This window comes from Pituophis catenifer, unplaced genomic scaffold (assembly GCF_029215685.1).
Source record: "Pituophis catenifer annectens isolate HBS135680 unplaced genomic scaffold, rPitCat1.0.hap2 SCAF_1, whole genome shotgun sequence".
Lineage (NCBI taxonomy): Eukaryota > Metazoa > Chordata > Lepidosauria > Squamata > Colubridae > Pituophis > Pituophis catenifer.
In genome coordinates, this window is record NW_027256881.1 from 180,897,577 (window position 1) to 180,918,668 (window position 21,092).

Below are 21,092 nucleotides of genomic sequence, written 5' to 3' on the forward strand. Positions count from 1 at the left end.
TTAAATACTGAAAATAAACTCTTTCTAGACTCTTCCAGAATATCTCTTTCTCCATATCACTCCTGAAGTAAAGTTGGCTTCAGAAGTTTATGTTATATTGATATAGATGATATGGGAAAATGTTTGATTGATGTTAATTGATGACAAATGGGTTCAAATCTGGTGATAAAAAAAGAGTATCATTACAGTACAATTAGAAATTAGGGTAACAAATTTGCCTGAGAAGTTTCCAGGATCAAGGGACCAGCAAAATTGACCAGAGAGCAGGAAAAGAGGACAAGGATAGTGTGTTGGAGTGAGTAAAATGACTCTGAGGCAGACCAAATATGGACAAAGAATATTCAGTGAGAGAATACTGCTAATTGGAAACTGTATGTAAGCTTTCCTCCAACTTGATTCTTTCAAAATGTAAAATAAAAATCCAAGCATTCAAATGTACTTTTCTCAGTCATTTTGCTTTTTTCAACCACTCATTTATTTTGTTAACATTTTATTATCGTTAACATTTTAGGAATCAAAGCATATTTTTGCCAATATAAGTCTGAAGGATATATACGCTTACATTCTTTCTCAAAGTTTGCTTCTTTTACGCGACTTGAAGGGGGTCTCTATCTCTTTTAGAAACGATGATATTGATCTTATTCATAAAATGCACAGCCAATATTTGTTGCAGTTTTAACAGAAAGCCTCGTTCAGTGTTACTATGCTCACACAAAATCACAGAGATCCCTCTGGAAACAGCACCAAGTACTTCATGGTGGGACATCTCTCCTACAATGCAAAGAGAAAGATCTTTTGGGATGGAGCATTAGCAAGGTTTATTTGTTTACGATTCTTAAGTAAAACTATCCCCAGAACCTGCCTGTGTAATGAAGTAGGTAAAACACTTCAAATGAATGATTTACATTCTTAAATATGCAAAAATATCTGAAATACAGGGATATGCAGCTAAATACCTAAGAAGCTTTGAGGAAATTTTTCCAGATCCAGATCTCTTTGTGCAAGTTATTTGCATTACTGTACTTAAGTTTATAAATTTGGGTTATTTCCAGCAAACCATGTTCTTCATATTTCATTAGATAAAGGGTATTGCAGAAAGGGGGATATTAGTATTTTATTTAGACATACTTAGCTAGTGAATAGTTCGACAATGTTAACAGAAAATGGTATTTCTGATCTACAAGAAAATAGGTTTTAGCAGACAGCTGTTTCAAAAAATTTCTCACCAGTAACATAGAGATCACTTTCTGTATCTTGTAAAATACTTGCTCCTGAACCAGCACAAAGAGCAACCACCTTCACTGAAGACTCTAAAAAAGAATAATTAGCATAGTTTAGTGCTGCAGGTTTTGTGCTTAGTTTTCGGTTTGTTGTTTTCCCTGAGATGATGAGTGGATGGGCAATGGATTAAAGATTGCAGGTTGGAATACATGACTGGATCAACAGTTGTTTCCCTAGGCCTTTATAATCCTGCACAAGCCTTTGGTTTTCCTTACCGACTCAAACAAGCAGGTTCCTTCATCTTCAATTAAAAAGAGAATTGCTGATCAAAGCAGTTAATTCTAATTTAGACAGAGCAGTGCTCTGTGAGTTAGTGTTAGATAAAAGTAGGCAATAAGCATTTTGAGTGCAGTTGCAACACAATGTGATCAAATAAGACTGAAGTACAATGATGAATGTGGATTGCTTTTTTTCACACTCTGAAAAGGAACTCTTACTGTTTTTATTTTATTTTATTTATTTTATTTTATTGCAATTTATATGCCGCCCTTCTGAAGGACTCAGGGCAGCTTACAAGATAAAAATTCAACAATATGAATTCATTATAAATTAAAATCCAATTAAAATTAATTAAAATTATTACAATGTAAAAACCCCCCTCAACTGGTCAGTCCATTTGATAAAAAAGCCACGTCTTCAGTTCGCGACGGAAGGAGAGGAGGTCGGGGGCTGTCCTAAGCCCGGTGGGCAAACCGTTCCAGAGGGTTGGCACTCCCACAGAGAACGCTCTCCCCCTGGAGGCTGCCAGCTGACATTGTCTGACTGATGGCACCCTGAGGAGGCCTGCTCTGTGAGAGCGCACAGGACAATGGGAGGATGGCAGAAGATGGTCCTGCAAGTATCCTGGGCCTAAGCCATGTAGGGCTTTATAGGTGAGCACCAGCACCTTGAAACGAACCCGGAGGACCACCGGCAGCCAGTGCAGCTCGCGCAGGAGAGATATTACACGGGAGTAACGAGAGGCTCCCGTAACAACCCGCGCGGCCGCATTCTGGACTAGCTGAAGCTTCTGGGTGCATCCCAAGGGCAGCCCCATGTAGAGGGCGTTACAGTAATCCAACCAAGACGTAACAAGGGCATGAGTGACCATGGCAAGGGCATCCCAGTCTAGGAAAGGGTGCAACTGGCGCACCAGGCATACCTGTGCGAAAGCCCCCCTGGTTACAGCTGTCAAGTGATCTTCTAAAGACAGCCGTGAATCCAGGAGGACACACAGATTTTAATCTAACTAAAGATGACCTTTCCAATTCCAAACATTTTAAATATGCTAAATTTTCAAATAATGCTCCCCTCCCACAACCCAAGTTATTTAAATGACTGGTCTGGCTAAACCAGATTAGTTTTATTTAATTCCATAGCAAAGCAATACTTTACCCTAAAACAGTGGGAAATGCTGTTGGGTGTTTTTATAAGTGGCTCCTCTGAATGTGTTAGTTAAACAAATCACTTCAAAATAGATGCATCTTGTTCTTGCCCTAATAAGCATCATCTCACAAAATAAAGAACATGAATGGTTTAGGTAGCAAGTAGCAAAAGTCCATTGCCAACATAAAATGAGAAAGTAAATATATACCCAGTGATTTCCCTGCTCCAAGAGCTAGACGAATATGAGACAATTTTAAGTGACTTTTCAATCGTTCAATCAAGAGAGAAACAGAGGCCGGTTCGTGCAATGTGCATAAACGTCCCATTCCAGTATTGGCAAGCAGAGGCTGAAAAGAAGCCAAAAAATGAAATGGTTAGAATGAAGGTGCTCTGGCAGTTATCTTGCTATAATAACGAAGACAAATTTAAACGACCGTTTTCCTAAATGCAAAAAGATATACTAAAGCACCATAATATATTTCACAATTTGTCCTTGACATGCACCTATCAGTTGCACTAACAACTATTGCATATAACTGTCAATCTTTTGCAAATTGAGTTGGAATCAAGCCCCTTTTGAAAAAGACTAAACATGTTTAGTATGGATTGTAACATTTAAATAATATTAAATTTGAGAACATCAAGGTCAGCTTGTGATTCACAACTATCCCATATGCACCACAAATTACTCAATGATTATGCTTGTCCTATTTCCAGATCTGAGATATGACATACAAATAGTCCTTGATTCATTTGGTGACCATTCAGTTACAATAGCACTGAGAAAAGTGACTTATGATTGGTTTTCACACTTATGACTGTTGCATCATCCCGTGATAAAAATTTGGGAACTTGGCATCTGACAAAGTCAATGGGGGAAGCCAGATTTGCCTAATGACCGTTTGATTCACTTAACTGAGGCAAAAAGGTCATAAAATGAAGTAAAACTCATTTAACAACTGCCTTGCTTAGCAATGGAAATTTTCGGCTCAGTTGTGGTCATAAGTCGAAGACTATTTGTACCTTAATACCCAAAGTCTCAGAAAAGAATGGACAAGCCTTTCAGCACACTAGATGCTGCTTAAGCAAATGGTAAAATAAGGAGGGGAGAATGGAATTTTTTTTGAGTCATGGAGCTTATTTAGTTAGCCTGTTTCCCCCAAAATAAGACATCCCCTGACAATAAGCCCAATCGGGCTTTTGAGCGCATGGCAGTAAGGCCAAGCACTTATTTCAGGGTTCAGAAAAATATAAGACAGGGTCTTATTTTCGGGGAAACACGGTATATGCTTAAAGAAAAGATGGGAAGAGGATGCAAAAATGGAAGATGGGTCTATTAGATGTTGAGGTCATTTGCGGCTGTACCTTATATTCTCTCAGGAATGGCTGGGATGGAGAAATAAGCAATGGCCGTTCCCCATTTTTCAAAATACAGTATACAATTGATACAGTCACAGTTTCTTAGCAGTCTTTTCTCTTATTGGTACTTTCTTCAAACTTCCTGAATATGCTAGGAAACTGCAGCTGTAACTGCAAAGAATCCTTTTTATTTCTGCTGGAAACAGAACATCTCTTTGCTAAGTTTTTTCTTTCACTTCCTTGCTAAGACACAAGCAACTTTCCTCCATTACATCACTATATCTTCGTGTATTCCTTTTGCAGCTTTGCATACTCTCTCTGTGAAAATAAACTTTGATTTGTTTATCTGTGGTTTACCTTCTCTAGTGATATGATTTCAGTCGTTTGATATAGCAGGCTCTTCTGGGAAAGCAAGGCCACCACTTGCAACAAAGCTAGCCGAGAACAGTTCAGGCTGACACGTGTTTGTTCTTCTCCTTCAATCCTTGGAAATTTGGAACAGAAATATTAATTTAAAAAAAACATTACAATATGCTGCCAGTGAATAATATATAAATGTTACCTCCAGTTCTCTCACGTGAGCAGATCACAAAATGGCTTAACGTATTTTTAAATTTTTTAATTTTTAATTGGTTTGTCATTTTAAACTGGGGCCAAATTAATATATATTCTTTTAATTGTTCTTAATGTTTGTATTGTATGTTTTTATCTGGCTGTACACCACCCTGAGTCCCTTGGGAGAAGGTGCGGTATATAAATTTGAAATTAAAAAAAATGTATTGCCTTTAGTAATCATGCACTTTTGACTAATTGTAGAGGGCCACTCCTATCAGATTAGACAATATTTGTTTATGGCATGGAAGGATAAACTCATGCTTATAATTTAATATGCACCATATTAGTTACAGTAGTCTTAAAAAAGCCCCTAGCTCTCAATGAATTTATTTGGCTTGAAATGTAATACAAAATAGCATGTCTCATCAGATGTACATCTAATATTTGGAAAAAACACTGGTTTCTTGAAGTATGGTCTTAAAGTAAAAATCTGTTATTACATGGAAAACAAAACTTATTAATTTCATATTTTTGAAATAGAATAAAATTACTGGATTAAGTTAGAATATTTTTGCAAGCTGTTTAATATATTAGCACATATTTTCTGTATAACCCAAAGTGGGAGGATTTAAAGTACAGAGCCTTTTAGCACAGTTAAATAATAGTATAAAAATAATTTCTTTTTATACAGTCTCAAAAATGTTGTCTGGCCACAGATAAAGAACCTGCTCTTTTACCACACTGAAACTTGTGAAGAAAATAACCTAGGGTGGTCTCCAGCAATACCTGGCAGGTTGAGTTGCGATGAGTGACACCTCTGGTACTGCATGGACTTGGGATAAAACTGTTTCCAGACTTTCAGCAGAGGATACCCTGAATTCAACCCGGAAAGGCCCACCTACAGGGTAAGTGGAAGCTGTAGCTGGTTTCAGAGGAACAGAAGTGCAAGCGCCTGAGAAAAAGCAGAGCCAACTAAATGATTTGCACAGTACTCTTGTCCAGATTTTACCTTACCAACCATCAAATTACTTGCCTTCCATAGCATTGTTTGCAGTATATTGTTGCTAACTTACTGAAAGTTGAGGTTTATTGAAATGTACCAATATTATCATAATACATGAATATTTTAATTCTTCATAATATTATAATGGCTGCTGTAAATATTACAGCAATTAGTTATAGCCCTGAAACTACTGCAGAGCGGAAAAATTATTAAACTACAATTGTTTTTAAATCATACTTGCAAGGAAATGGCAGAGGAGGGGGAGAGATCTTTAATTCCTGTAGCAGCTTGCTACATTTTAGCTTAGAATTCTTGATCATCCATGTTTATGATTTACATAGACTCACATAGTAGGTTCTGGACTTTTGGCCATTTATATGTGCATATTTGTGCACAGAATATTGAAATCTTAGTACCCTCTTTGGATTGCAGTAATTCATGAATCTGGAGTAGTTAGAATTAAAAGAGCTGTATCACACCAGTACTTTGAAAAGGTGTCAATTAGATGGTTATCATATACATTTTCCATTTCTAAGCACCAGCCCTTTACAGAATTTGCTTTCTTAAGGCAAAACCATAATTTTTAAGCAATTATTTAAAGCTACAGTCAAGCTCATTGTTCCTTAATGGAGAGAAATGTAAGGCAATTTTTTTTTATATATATATATAATTTTTATTAATATATTCTATATACTAATACACAAATAAAATATACAATCCTGCCACCATGGTATAATATGATTACATTGTCCATAAGTATAAAATCATTCCTTTATACATACATATTTGCCATCATATATATACATCATCATATGTCTATTCTATCCCACCTTTTCTGGACCCAATCGTACCATACTTTCCAACTGTTATAAAATTCTGAATCTTTTTTACCATTGATCAATCTAGTTAGTCTATCTGATTCCGCACACTCATTAATTTTATATATTATTTTCAAATCTATCGGTAAGTATTGATTTTTCCACTCCTGCGCATACGCTAATCTTGCTGCAGTGATAATATGAATCAACAAGAACCATATATCTGACTTAACATTCAAAGGTTTTGCCCCCAATAGGAAAATCTCAGGTCTTAATTCCAAATTAATCTGTGTAATTTCCAAAATCCATTGCCGTATTTTTTTCCAATATTTAACTGCCTGCGGGCAGGTCCACCATTGGTGAAAATAGATTCCATTGCTGTAACCACACTTCCAACAGCAGGCAGATGTCCCGGGAAACATTTTAGCTAATCTCGCCGGGGGTAGATGCCACCGGTAGATCATTTTATATATGTTTTCTTTATATGAGGAGGCCATGGTTAATTTCATATTTTTCAACCAAATCTGTTCCCATTGCTGGAAGTCAAGGGGATATCCAAAATTTCGCCCCCATGCTATCATACAATCCTTCACTACATCCTGTCCTATCTGCAGAGACAATAAATATGCATAACATTTAGATAATATCCCTTTCCCTTCTTCTAATAAGATCTTATCCAATTCTTGTCTTTTACGGTAGATTCCTTCACTATGTAAATCTTTTTTATACCTGGAGTACACTTGCGAATAAGACCACCAGTCTATCTTATATCCTTGAAGAGTTAATAATTCTCGTGACTTTGGATTACCCTGAACATCCAAGAAACCTTCATACGTCAAGGTTTTCTCCCCTTTATACAATGTCGGGTAAACCTGAGCTTCCTGCGCCGAAATCCAACATGGGACTTTTGTATATACTCTTCTTCTAACCTTTTCCCAAGTGTACCCAAGCGTCCTATGTAAATAGTGATCATCAAAGTGTCTAGGACGGCCGGATGCTCCCGGCCATAGAAAATAGTGCCAGCCATGTTGAAGACCGGCTCCCTCAAATGTCAAAAGTCGTCTCTTTTGTAGGACCATCCATTCTTTCACCCAAATCAAGTTCGCTGCTTGGTGATAGAGCTCCCAATTTGGGAGTCCAAATCCTCCTCTATTTTTGGGTTCTTGTAACATTTTAAGTCTAATCCGCGGCCTCTTTCCCTGCCAGATAAATTTAGATATACTCCTATCCAGATTTGTAAAAAACTCTTTATTCAACCTTACCGGGGCTGTTTGGAATAGAAATAACCATTTGGGTAACACGCACATCTTAATGGTTGCCACCCTTCCCAAAATTGTTAGCTGGAGATTTTTCCATCTTTCTAAGTCTCTGAGCATCTGGCTGTAAAGAGGAAGATAGTTATCCTCCTTTATGGAGGAACATCTGGCGGTCAACCATATACCCAGATACTTAATTTTTTTTTTGTTATTCTTAAGCCCATTAACTGCTCCAGCTGTTGCCTTTGCATCTGAGTCATATTTTTCACTAGGATTTTAGTTTTTTCTTCATTCATCTTTAACCCCGCTACCTTCCCATACTCTCTAATCAAGCATAATAATTTCAGGCCCGAGTCCAGTGGTTGATCCAAGATAAATACAAGATTGTTTGCATAAGCCTGAACTTTAACTTCCTCCTGCCTAATCTTCATTCCTCTTACTTCCGTGTTTCCTCTCACTTCTCTAAGCAGGGGCTCTAAAGTTAATACAAATAGCAATGGGGAAAGGGGACATCCCTGTCTTGTACCTCTACGAATTTGAATTCTCTCCGTCTCCTCTCCATCTATGAGAACTCTTGCAGTCTGCTCCCGGTAGATAGCTCGAATTGCCCGAATAAAATTCCCACCAAACTCCATATATTCCAATTGAGAAATCATAAATTCCCAACTGATTCTGTCAAACGCCTTTTAGGCGTCAACAAAAATTAGGGCTAATTGTTTATCTGGGCGATTTTCGAAAAATTCTAATGTATTCATGATAATTCTAAGATTATCTCGTAGATATCTATTAGGAAGGAAGCCGTTTTGGTCTGAGTGAATGAATTGGTTAAGGAAGCAGCTAAGCCTAGCTGCAAGAACCCCCGCAAATATCTTTTAATCGGAGTTTAGTAATGATATTGGCCTATAGTTCTTAATAAGAGATAGATCAGTTCCTTCTTTTGGGATAATAGAAATATAAGCCTCAGTCCAAGATACTGGAACCTGAGCCTCTTTCATAACCGCATTGAATAAATCCATCATGTGTCTTCCTATCACGTCAAACACTATTTTGTATAATTCAACTGGAAGGCCATCTCTACCCGGGGTTTTGCCATTCGCCTGTGCTTTCATAACTGTTTCTACTTCCTCCATCGTAAATTCCGCATTAAGAATTTCCTTCATTGTTTCCGAGACTTTAGGCAAGTCTGTCTTTTCCAAATATTTCCGAATTTCACAGATATTTTCCTCTCCTTTCTGATAAAGCTGAGTGAAAAAATCCTGAGCTACCATTCTCTTGCCTTCCTTAGTACAATGGAAATTCCCAATTACATCTTTCAGCCCTTCTATTCTCCGTTGTTCCTGCTCCTTTCTAAGCCGGTAAGCCAACCATTTTCCTGTTTTATTCGCCCTTTCAAAAAAATTTTGTTTAGTCCACTTTAGTTTATTTGCTAATTCCTCTTGATCTAATAATTTAATCTGGTGTTGCCAGTACTCCCTTTCCTCTATCAATGTTGTCTGGATTAATCCATTTTGCATCCTTTCTTCCACCCGTTGTAATTTATTCAAGAGGTTGTCTCGGTGTTTCTTACCCGCCCTACGTTTGTCAGTCATATATTTGATTAACCATCCCCTCATCACTGCCTTAACCGTATCCCATGTATTGTATATTGAAGTATCCTCTTATTTTCCTGGAAAAAAAGATATAACTCCTTCTTAAATTTACTCATGAATTCTTCATCTTTCAGGATACCTATATTCATTCTCCATCTACTCTTCCTACAATGTGGGATCTCCCAAGTTACCATTAGCGGGTTATGATCCACCCACTGATTGGGCCCTATTTCCACTTCCGAGACCAGCCCCCTCAATTCAAGAGACATCCATATCATATCTATTCGGGTCCACGAGTGGTGTCTGGGAGAGAAATGAGTATATTGATTTTTATTGGGATTTCTCAACCTCCATATATCCTGTAATCCAAATTCCTCCCTTAAATCATTACATATTTTTGGTAATGTTCTCTTAATATCCTTTAACCTTCCTTGTATGTTTCCCGGGACATAATCCTGCATTCTATCCGTTATAACATTGAAATCCCCCACTAGACAGACATGTTCATATTCCAGTTCCCCCAATTTAACATATAAGTTTTGATAAAAAGTCCTCTGATTATCATTAGGGGCATAAATACAAACCAATAAAGACTTCCACTGGGCAATTTCTATTTCGAGCATGAGAACCCGGCCTTCGTGGTCAGCAAAAACCTGTTGGGATTTCAAATGATGTCGTACATATACCACTATCCCTCTTTTTTTTTGACCTGCTAATGAGGTATAAGTTTTACCCAATGCCCGGCATTCTAACAAATGGTTTTGATCTTTTTTTTATATGAGTCTCCTGCATGCAGACAATATCATACTTAGCCTTTCTTAATTTATTCAAAATCCTACTACGTTTATTAGGAGCATTTAAACCGTTAATATTTACAGATATCAAACGCACTAATTCCCCCATTTTCTTTTCTCACCTAAGTTTTTACTTTCCCGCTGTTATAGCCTTCTTAACTGTTTGTCTTGTCTCCCTCTGAGGTAAGGCAATTCAATGTCCTAATAACTATGTATATAGAGGGAATTCGACCGGAAGCGTCACAGTGAGACAAACAGGGAATAGTGGGCTCTGATGAGCCTTGTGAAATCCCGGGCTGACAAACCGCTGTTGAGGATTCTTCAGACCAGATCTGTCCTGTAGGGACGGAGAAGAAGGAGAGGCACCTCGGACGACCAAGAGGAACAGGCAAGTTCCTCAGAGGTCGGAGGAAACTCTTTGGCTCGGGGGTGGCAGCCACTGCGGCTGTCATAAAGCTGGGGCAACCGGACCAAGTTTTGAGCAGGAGCCGTGATCTGAACAGAGTACTGATGCTGGGTGAGTGACTGCCAGCTCATAAGCAAAAACGTAGTATTTTTAAATTGTTAAAAGGTGCCCCAGCAAAATAACAGCAGCTAATGGGTGTGGGGGAAATGAAGGAAGAAATATAAAGCGGAAGTTTAAAGTGGGAAAGCCCGAAACAAAACTTGATTTTTGGATTAAAATTTGTACAGATAATTAAAAAATTAGAAGAAGAAAAAACCCCATAATAGGTGTGAAGAGAATTGGAAAGAATTTGAAAAGATTTTTTTTTTACAGTTGAAGAAATAACAAAGGGAAACTTAAAATTAAAGCTCTGTAATAGAAGATTTTTTAAAAATTGGATTTGGAATTTGGATTTGGATCTTAAATTGACTTGGGGAAATATAAAATTAAGAAGAAAAAGATAAAAATTGGTAAAGATTGGTAATGTAGATTTTAAACAAAATGGATATTTTCTTAGGCTGTTGATTGGAACTGTGGATTGGAGAGAGACATCTACAGGCGAAAAAAGAATATTACAACATTGAACTTTTATTTTTGAAAAAAAAAATCTTTTAAAGTGATAAGAGCAGTGGGAACTTTTAAGGAGGATTTGTTTGTCTGCAAGCTCTTTGACCTTGGCAATTAAAGAAGGTGGATTAAAACAAAACTTAAAATCGGAATAACAACCTAGAAATAATAAAATGGCGCAGGAACTAATTGAAATGATTAAAAGGATGCGTATATCACTGAAAACGGAACTAAATGAAATGATTATAATGATGCATGGAAAAGCTAAACCTGATGAACCAGAAACTATGCTAGAATATACTCAAGTGGATAAAGAAACTACAAATGAGAAGCAAGAAAGTGATACTGAAGATAAAGACAAAGATAAAGATAAAGATAGTGATTATGAAAAATTAAATGATTATGTGGGAAGCAATAATGAAAAGGAGAGGAGAACTGGGAGAAAAGGGATAAGTTTAGTAATAAAGGTGAACTTTAAAAATTACATTGGGATTAACAATGATAAAAATAGAGAGGGTGGAAAGAGATAAGGAGAGAAAAAAGAGGGGAATAGAAAAAATATGAAAAACTTAAATGATTACACTGAGATTAACAGTGGGAAAATAAGAAAGAGGAAAAGGAGATGGAGAGTAATTGGAAATACAGGGCAAAATATAAGAGTTCAGGATTTTAAAATGGAGAAAAAAAGGGGGGGGAGAAAAGAAAATTAAAAAAAATTGGGAGAAAGAAGTAATTGATGGAAAGGGAAAAGAGAAATATGTTGTATATATTTAGAACTAAAAATGAATTGAAGTAAGACTTATAGATATAAATGAATTTTAAAAAACTCAATAGTTGAAATTGTAATACTTGGAATGTCTTTAATTGTAAGAATGAAACTAATTAAAACATTTAAATTAAGCTGAAAACTAATTATGTTTAACTATGTACAAAGTAATGGATAATTACTTTGAATTATAAATGAATTGAAATAAGATTTATAAATACAAATAATTTCATTACATGAGATTGTAATATTTGGAATATTTTTAATTGTAACTATGGAATTTAACCAAAACATTGTAAATTACATTGTATTATGAAAATTAATTAGGCTTATTGTTCAATAAGAGATTAAGATATTTTTGAAGAGGTATAGAAAATAAATATATTTGAAAAAATATGAAGTAAGATTTATAGATATAAATGAAAATTAATTCTGATTAAATTGAAATAAGATTTATAAATACAAATAAGTTCAATATGAGATTGGAATATTTGGAATATTTTTAATTGTAACTATGGAATTTAACTAAAAAATTGGAAATTATATTGTATTATGAAAATTAATTAGGTTTATTGTTTAAGATATTGTTGAAGAGGTATAGAAAAATATATTTGAAAAAACAATTGAAAATTGGATTTACATTAAAAAAATAATGGGAATTGAGAAATAGAACTATAAATGAATTGAAGTAAGATTTATATGAGATTGTAATATTTGGCATACTTTTAACTAGGGAATTCAGTCAAAGCATGAGAAATTATAATGTATTGTGCAAAGTAATTTGGTTTATTGCTTAATAAGAAGAGATTATATATATATTTGAAAAAGCAATGGAAAAGAAATGAATGATTGTAATGTTATATATTTAAGTGACTTTTAGTAAGATATTGGACTGTAATATTTGGATAAATTGACAAAGAAAAATATTTGTGATTGGAATAAGGGAATTTAGGGAAATACTGGAAATTATATTATGTTGTGAAAAGGATTTCAAATTTAAGAGTTTTAACTTGGAAAAATTAAGGGAAAAAATTAAATTTGACTAAGATTAGAGATTAGGGTGAATGATAATATTGGTTATTAGAAATAATAAGGAAAAGAAAATATAAATTAGAAAGATTATTATGGGAAAAAGTGAAATACATAAATTGTGCTGGAGACAGCTAAAAATTGTATAAATTTGTGACTTGGCCAATACTCTTGTTCAGAAAAAATGTATTGTTTGTTTGTTTGTGTAAAAAATTAAAAAAAAAAACATTTACAAAAAACCCCTATGTATATAGATGGCTTTGACAGAGATATGTAGGAGCTGTTGGCTAGGGCTAGGCAAAAGGAACTTTTTAATTTCAGAATGTCCAGGTAACATTTGAAGGGAGTTGAGACAGACATATCCTAATTCACTAGAGTATAAGAAAGAGGCAAGACACAGCACAATTCTGTAATTATAGCTCAAAACAATAAACATTCTTTTAGCCTTTTTGTAGAGTTGATTTCATGGCCTGGTCTACATAGTGGGGCTGATAGTATGGTACTTCAAGATGGGGAGAGAGGAGCTCCCTACAAATAATAGTTGGATATGAATATATACTTCAGTCTAGTGTTTTGTCATTGTTTAAAATAATATCCATTCTGTATTTTACTTGCTTTTTTTTTCCTACACAGCCACAAATATTTTAGTTACCTAACATAGTCCTGCTAACACATTTCAATAGAAACTTATAATATAAAATGCTAGCCAAGAATACAAACATATCATTTAAAAACATAAACACAACCCAACCCAACCACAAAGTTGTTAATAATAATAAAACATAAAATGTTATTATCTATTTTGTGTTTGGCTTGTGCTCATAAGATTCTTATTTTACATATAGTGTCATTACTAACAATGCCTCACCCAGTCCTGTAGCAAGCCAGTCATTGACTCCATTAGGTATAGCATCATATGTTGTGTGAGGAGAATAAATGCCAACTCTATTTTCCAAGGCTCGGATTACCAGACGCTCCTTCCATGTTTTCCATGTTATACGTTTCAGTGGGTGGAAAAGGGGTGGATGATAAGAAAGAATGAGGTTTGCTTTCTTCTCTAGGGCTTCCTGCATCACATCCTCAGTTAAATCATTGGTGAGAAAAAGGGTATTGACAATATGAGGAGGACTTGGCTCAACCAAGAGCCCCACATTATCCCAACTTTCAGCCAGGGAAAGTGAAGCAAAATCGTTTAAGGAAGTAACAAGGTCTTTCAGATCCATGACGAAGCGCAAAGGCTGAACAATCAAGGATGGTGCTTGCAAAAAAGATCGTGTAATCAGCTTCAAACAGGACAGCGGCATTCAGATTCCTAGAAAACCCAAAAGCAAAAGCATTGCCAAAAGGTACAGAAAGTGCAATCTAATAAAAGAGATTATCAGTGGCTAGGACTGCAGGGAAAAAGCCGTGCAAAGCCCTTTGGAATGAACTGCCCCCGTAAATACGCACAATCTCTGACCTCGGAGTTTTTCGCTGTGCCCTCAAGACCCTGCTCTTCTGACAGGCAGTGCTATCTTTGTAATGGCGTTTTAAATTTGGAGTTTTTAAATGTTTGGGTTTTTAACGAATTTCGGCCGCAAATGTAAGAATTTTAATAATTTTTAAATTTAATTATGATGTTTGTATTGTGTTTTTACTTGGCTGTGCACCGCCCCGAGTCCTTCGGGAGAGGGGCGGTATAGAAATAAAATTATCTTATCTTATCTTATCTATCTTATCTTTCCCCAAAAAGTACCAGGAGGCAACCAATTACTTACTTATTACCGGTACCTAGCAATTACCCATAGAAGGCCTAGAAATAAAAACGTTGAGAATTTGATTTGTACAAAATGGTTGGTTTCCTAGTCAGTTTTCCTTAAAAATGTTTAAAATGGGAAGATAACAAGGAACCAGCAGTAGCTCCATGTAACTATGTTACAGCATATGCACTGCAACTTTCTAAAATTATAAATGAATTTGCATAACTTCCTCACAATTCATGATTTCATTGGTTAAACAAGAAATATTTTATTACCCTGTTTCCCCCAAAATAAGGCATCCCCTGATAATAAGCCCAATCGGGCTTTTGAGCATATGGCAATAAAGCCAAGCGCTTATTTCAGGGTTAAAAAAAAAAAAGACAGGGTCTTATTTTCGGGGAAACACGGTAGTAGTAATAGTATTAGGTTTATATTCCACCTTTACTTCATATAACTCAAGATGGGCATATATAATTCTACCTATTTTCCTACTTGTGATAATTAAATGTTCATATGCATATCACCAGACTTTTAAAGTTTGATGGGCTTGTGCAGTCAAACAGGGACCAACTCCTGGAGTGAGTTTTGACAATGCTACTGTCTGGGGAACCACTGGAAAAAGCTGTAATGCAATTTGTTTGGCTTCAAGTTAACTCATGTGAACCATGGTGTTTGCAAATTCTAGCTGATGGCTTTGTGTTATGAATGAATCCAGATGTGTCATCTTCAACAAAATAAACACAAAATTTCATCTTAGCCTTGTCCAAGATAAAAACAGGGCTGTTAATCATATTATTGCAATATCATTCATACATTCAGAAAGAAAAATCCTAGTACCCCAATAGAGCAGTAAAGTTTGATTTCCGAAGAGCAAGCTTTAAAAAAAATTGATTAATGAAAGTTAGGAGTCAGGAAGGTCACATCTCCAGAAGTATTCAGATCTTTCAAAACAGCAATTATTGCTCATCTAAGATGTATCAGTAAAGTTGCAGTCAAATCCACGAGAAAGATAGAAATGTGAACATGCGGTTATTAGAGACAAGATCTGCTTTAATTCTCTGCCCAACAGAGAATCAACTCAAATGCAAACGTTGCAAAATAAATGTGATCACCTTTATTCCTTCTGCCTTGGTGCCCCCTCCATTTCAATATTCATCTATTATCACCAATATACATTGGTTGTGAACAAATTCCTGAGATAAAACACGAGAAACGTCATAAAATACAAAGTAACAGTCCTCTTGCCCGGGCAACCACCGAGAGAAAAAAACCTTTCTCGACTCCTTACTATATTAAACCCTGTCGTATGTTTTAGTTGCTGGAAGGATTGCACGACTCCAATCAATGGGCATTTCCTCCCAGTTAAGCTTTCCTAGTTTTAAGGACATCCCTCCCCCAAATAAAGAACAAGAAATTTGTAATGCGGGGGGGTGGGGGTGGGGGGGCTCCACTTGCGGCTGCTCCTTACCCAAGCGGCCAAGTTTTCCTCAGATTTTTGAAATGAATCGCTTCATTCTCCCCGTCCTGGAAAAGCACCACTACGTGTGAACCACGTCTTCAACTCCCGTCTTACACGCGTGCATTTGGGCAAGCAGGCGGTCGGTCGATGAAAGCGACCCAAGCACCTCCTTCCCTTCAGCCGCCCGGTGGAGGCGGAACCCAGCGCTTCGTGGGAGAAAGGCCGAGCGCGGCGGATCCATCCGTAGGCGGGGCCTGAATGCAAGAAGATACTATGGGAAGGCGCTGCGCGTGCACGTTTGGGCTTGTGCGCCTTCGTCGCGGGCCCGAAAACCTGGCATGCGGAATTGAGAGGCGGTCGGAGTTCTCCTCGCTTTTGCCCCGTCGGGGGTGCCTTGCGAAAAGATCGCCCCTTCTGCTGCAACCGTCTTGCTGGAGCAGCGAGGAAATTCCCAAAGCCTTTTTAGCCTGAGAAACCGCTCTGCTCCACCTGGGTTTCTTTGCCATGTGGTGTTTCTCCGCTGGTTTCAACACTGCTGCTTTTCGGGACTCCTTCAGACACCGGCGCCTTGTTTTCCACCCGCTAACCGGCAAAGATGGTGAGGTTTGCGGCTTCTAGACTTTCCGTACCGCGTATAAAGGGGTACCCGGACATCTAGATCTCGCACAACAGCCTTCCATTTAGCAAATACAATTTCACCATAGAGCCGACTTGGCATTCTTGGACATAGGGAGTTTTGAAAGACTTGGCCAGATCTTGGGTGAAAAGTTTCCCAGAGGCCTTTTTGACTAGACCTCCATATGGAATACAGTATCCATATTCTTTGGGCTGTTAACACCGAACTCAGTGAATATGCCTTGTGATTTCTTGTGGAGAAAGATCAGACACCGGCCTGTTTGAAGATCAGTATAAAGCTTGATTTATATCTTATGGTGTTGGATCTCGAATTAGCCTTGCTGGGACGAGGATGGTGAAAAATTATAATTGTAGTACTGACTTGCCTGGATGATTTTAGTGCTGCCACTCTAAACATGATTAAAACTGGGTCCAGCCTATTGTACACATCCATTCTGAGCCTGACATTTAAAATGCAGAAAATTGATGGCAGTATATTCTCTACAAAAAGACTAAGAACTGGTATTTAAGTTAGCTTTCTCCAACAAGGTACAACAAGAATTTGTTGGACTGGAACTCTGTTATCCCTTAGAAATTAATTAATGAGAGGTACATATACACTGTCTTTCCTTTTACAGTCAATTATTTTAATTGGATTGTTGTAGTACATTTGACTGCTCTTTTTGTCTGTTCTGCTGCAAAAAAATAATATAGTTCAATTCCTCCTCCAGGCTGTCACATTGCACACTGATGTTGGAGATATTAAAATTGAGTTATTCTGTGAACGAACACCAAAAGCTTGTGAAGTAAGTCATGAAAATAAAAGATATCATTGAATTGAGGAACAATTCAGATTTTATAAACAAAATGCTCAGTAAAAGAGAATTTATAAGACAACAAACTGGTAGATATGCTTTGTTGATCTTCCTTACCCCCATCCCAATCTTATATTTCTTTAATCTGATGTGGCTAAAATCAGAATTCTTAGGCCCAATTTATTGGCTATTATGCTTTCTATAATAAGATTTAGAAGGTACTAACCATTTTCATGTCTTAATAGGCATTCTGCTGCAATTTATAAAGTTAACTGCCTAATTCTTTTACATCTATACATAGTTTTGACAAAATAAATAAACACCAGATAAACTTATTTCTGACATTTTACTGTTCTGCATTGAGCATTTTCATTCATTTTAGTTCACACCTTTTACTTGCATTCTGTTATTAACTATGATTTATTTAAATGACATAGCTGTCAAAATATGTTTTAGAACTAATTTGTTTGACTTCTCACTAACAATCAATGATGGCTTAGCAGAAGAGAGAAGGAAACATGAAAGGCATATTCAGATTTCATTGAGCTCTATTTAAGCACAGCATTTGGTCATAGCTATTATGTCTACAGAAGTCTTGGGAATGAATATAAAATATTTTGTATCATGGTTTGTTTCTTAACTGACTTTCTGGTTCTTTCCTTAGAATTTTCTGGCTCTCTGTGCTAGTAACTACTACAATGGCTGTACTTTTCATAGAAATATCAAAGGCTTTATGGTTCAGACTGGAGACCCAACTGGTAATTGCTTTTATGAAAGTTAGATATACTGTGCCATTCTCCTAAAACAAGACTACTATATTGTTAAGAAAAGCATTTTATTATAAAGATGAGAATGATAATTGTAATTTTATGTATTTACTACATAAATTTTGCAAACTGATTTGCCAGTCATTTTTTAAATACCCAGATGAGCAGAGAATAACATCTGTATTAACATCAGACCAACAATAAGTAGGTAATACCCCAATCAAGGAAGTGCTAAACAAGCTAACAGTTACAGCCCAACCAAAGAACCAAACCCACCAACACCAACAGAGGGAGCCACTAGAATATAAACAAAACAAACCCCACTTCCTGCCTGACTGATGATGGGTAATGAAACGTCTGCAAGAAAACACCCAGGTTCAGATAGCACCAAAGACCCATCTGTAGTTTTTTTAAAACTCGAATTTAAAAAGGGGAGAAAAACCATCTATTGTATAGATAGGGATATTCAGATGCTCTAAAAAATACATGCAGAGACACCTTAAAATCATAAATTTCTGGGATTTAAGAGGTCTTTTAAAGCTTGCTTGAGGTTTGAGCAGCTAGAGAAGAGTTAGCATCTGTTGTGTTTTTCAAAAACTCCAGCCAAAATGTGAGAAACTTCATTTTATTACTTTTGGGGGAGGGGAATTGGGGGAGATACAACTTTTGGGCTAGAGAGGAGGGTACCTGGATTTATGGAGATATTTGTGCTGTTGACTTGATTTTGGAGCCCACTTGATCCATGTATCTGTTTCTTCCCCTTCTCCCTGGCCCCATCTCTTTCTGATTACATCAGGTTCTGGGAAAGGAGGAATCAGTATTTGGGGCAGGAAATTTGAAGATGAATACAGTGAATACTTAAAGGTGATTTTTTAAAAATCATTGCAGTTCCTTGTTCAAGTTGTACATTTTCTTTTTTAAAAAATTTCCTGAGCATAAGGTAACTATGAACTTAACTATCGAAGATCATCACATTAGTCACTTCATTCCCATTCTCTCTGGAAAAGGAAAGTATTTGGAGATGGGGTTAAGTTTGGGGCATGAGTACAGCTAGGAGATAGGATTGGTAATGCTTTAGGTAGACTCAACAGTCCTTTCCCTAGGTGAGTCATAATGCAAAATCTAGGTTTGTTCAAAATCATAGTTTGCTTCAGGGTTTCTATCCATCCATCAACAGGATCCGTATCTTCTACTTACTTGGGAAGGCCAGAACAAAAGGAAACATTGTCAACGTTAGTTCAGAGACAGAAATTGTTCTTTTATTTAGTTTCATGAATTTTTGGAACATGTGCACTGTTCTTTTTGGACCATGTGCACTGACAAAGTACTGGAGGATGTGGTAGCAGAAAACAGTAAAGAACCTTAGAGTCTCAAGTTTGGAAAAGGGTGAATTTAGCAAATCAGCCCAGAGATATGTCAAGCCTTTGCCTGTTTAGAGTTTTATTCTGCAAACTACCTTAAGACAAAACAGAAAAGTTAGAAATAAAAAAATATTTACCAGAGTACGTGTGTTCTAATTTCCTGATTCATTTTTAGCACAGTGTCCGTGGAGTTGTTTCCATGGCAAACAATGGTCCGAATACAAATGGATCTCAGTTCTTTATCACTTATGGCAAACAGCCACATCTTGACATGAAATATACTGTCTTTGGAAAGTAAGTAATCCAATGCTACTGAATAAAATACAAGATTATATATCATAGAGATCTAATAAGGTAGAAACTGCATGATTTAGGGAACAAAAATTTTATCTAAGATATCTCCTCTGCTACTTGTTAAGCAACCTGACTTTAGCTTTTAAAAAAATGTATTTTTAAAAATGGAAAGCTGGCATGCCGCAATGTCCAAACCAAAGCACAACTTTTCCGTACTAGGGTGTTATCCAGATATATGTGCAACTCCCAGAAATCACTGCAATAGCCATGTTCACTGGAGATTTAGAAACTGAAGCCCACTAAAGAACAATTATTTACAATAATGCCTGTATGCCACATACACTTGCATGAAAAATTAAAATCATGGGTGACTATATTCCAGTGTTTTCCTTGGAAGACTGTCTATTAAAAAGGCAACAGCTGAGTTAGTAGAGAATTTCTTAGATGGTAAGAAAGAACGATAGAAAGTTATCTCACCATTCTGCCTTCTCTTCCAGACTTTTTATCATTGGCCACAGGCATCATGGCAGCCTATTTGTAAATGAGCATGTATCCCCATGACAGCTTTTAACAAAGATGAGAGAAGACATGTGCCTTTCTATGCAAGATAGTTCTCATTATTTTTTATTTCTCTGTGCAGGGCAATCGATGGCTTGGATACCCTTGATGAGCTGGAGAAGCTGCCCATAAATGAAAAGACATTCCGCCCCTTGAATGATGTCCGTATTAAAGATGTGACAATTCACGCTAATCCTTTTGCTCAATAGCTGCAATGGACCAACTTTTTTTCAGTTTGAACATTTCACAGAAGAGAAATTCCAAACCTTAATATTGAAACTGTTTAAAATCAAACATTTTTCTGTTTCACCTATGATCCAGACAGTGTACCTGGTTTGACTAGTCTCCCATTTTTTAACATTCATCTTTGTCAAGAAAACCACAGATTAGCTGAGGGTTTCTTTTGGAAAAGCCATATAGAGGCATTTTTTTTATAATCCATCAAGAATCTGCAATATCAACAAACTGCAGAGTTGATCAACAAAGAATGCTAAAGATAATTCTGTGTTAAGAAAGGTTCGTTCAAGGAAAAGGAACTGCCAGTTGGATGAACAAAATAAAGATGTATGAATATTTATATAAATTCTGTGTTTTAATCTTAGTATTTCTAAAAATGTCATCTTTGTTGGATTTATATATTGCTGAAGCATATTGATT

At 36.4% G+C, this 21,092-nt stretch overlaps 2 protein-coding genes across 3 annotated transcripts; one reads left to right on the forward strand and one right to left on the reverse strand.

Moving 5' to 3' along the window:
- Nucleotides 1–473: 473 nt before the first annotated feature.
- On the reverse strand, nucleotides 474–16,199 carry NIF3L1 (NGG1 interacting factor 3 like 1). Of its 2 annotated transcripts, XM_070933263.1 has the most exons (8): nucleotides 16,035–16,199; nucleotides 15,679–15,759; nucleotides 13,696–14,139; nucleotides 5,347–5,512; nucleotides 4,363–4,489; nucleotides 2,855–2,993; nucleotides 1,227–1,310; nucleotides 474–771 (listed from the first exon to the last, which is right to left on the reverse strand). In XM_070933263.1, exons 3-8 carry the CDS (start codon nucleotides 14,129–14,131, stop codon nucleotides 587–589), a joined length of 1,137 nt encoding a protein of 378 aa, XP_070789364.1. In that variant the 5' UTR covers nucleotides 14,132–14,139; nucleotides 15,679–15,759; nucleotides 16,035–16,199; the 3' UTR covers nucleotides 474–586. The 2 variants fall into 2 exon arrangements, with proteins under 2 accessions (XP_070789364.1, XP_070789363.1); XM_070933262.1 differs by lacking the exon at nucleotides 15,679–15,759.
- A 336-nt stretch (nucleotides 16,200–16,535) lies between these two features.
- PPIL3 (peptidylprolyl isomerase like 3) lies at nucleotides 16,536–21,018 on the forward strand. Its single transcript, XM_070933272.1, has 6 exons — nucleotides 16,536–16,623; nucleotides 17,372–17,446; nucleotides 18,120–18,213; nucleotides 19,019–19,086; nucleotides 19,759–19,877; nucleotides 20,518–21,018. Exons 1-6 carry the CDS (start codon nucleotides 16,621–16,623, stop codon nucleotides 20,642–20,644), a joined length of 486 nt encoding a protein of 161 aa, XP_070789373.1. The 5' UTR covers nucleotides 16,536–16,620; the 3' UTR covers nucleotides 20,645–21,018.
- The last annotated feature ends 74 nt before the right edge of the window (nucleotides 21,019–21,092 follow it).

Excerpts from the sequence above, each read along its gene's own strand:
- PPIL3 (XM_070933272.1), top strand. Across the intron at positions 18,214-19,018 it reads TCAGACTGGAGACCCAACTG|GTTCTGGGAAAGGAGGAATC; the intron begins GTAATTGCTTTT and ends TGATTACATCAG. Across the intron at positions 19,087-19,758 it reads AATACAGTGAATACTTAAAG|CACAGTGTCCGTGGAGTTGT; the intron begins GTGATTTTTTAA and ends ATTCATTTTTAG.
- NIF3L1 (XM_070933262.1), bottom strand. The coding sequence starts at position 14,131 with ATGCCGCTGTCCTGTTTGAAGCTGATTACACGATCTTTTTTGCAAGCA. Across the intron at positions 5,513-13,695 it reads CTGGCTTGCTACAGGACTGG|GCGCTTGCACTTCTGTTCCT; the intron begins GTGAGGCATTGT and ends GCTTTTTCTCAG. Across the intron at positions 2,994-4,362 it reads AAATCATATCACTAGAGAAG|CCTCTGCTTGCCAATACTGG; the intron begins GTAAACCACAGA and ends GCTTCTTTTCAG.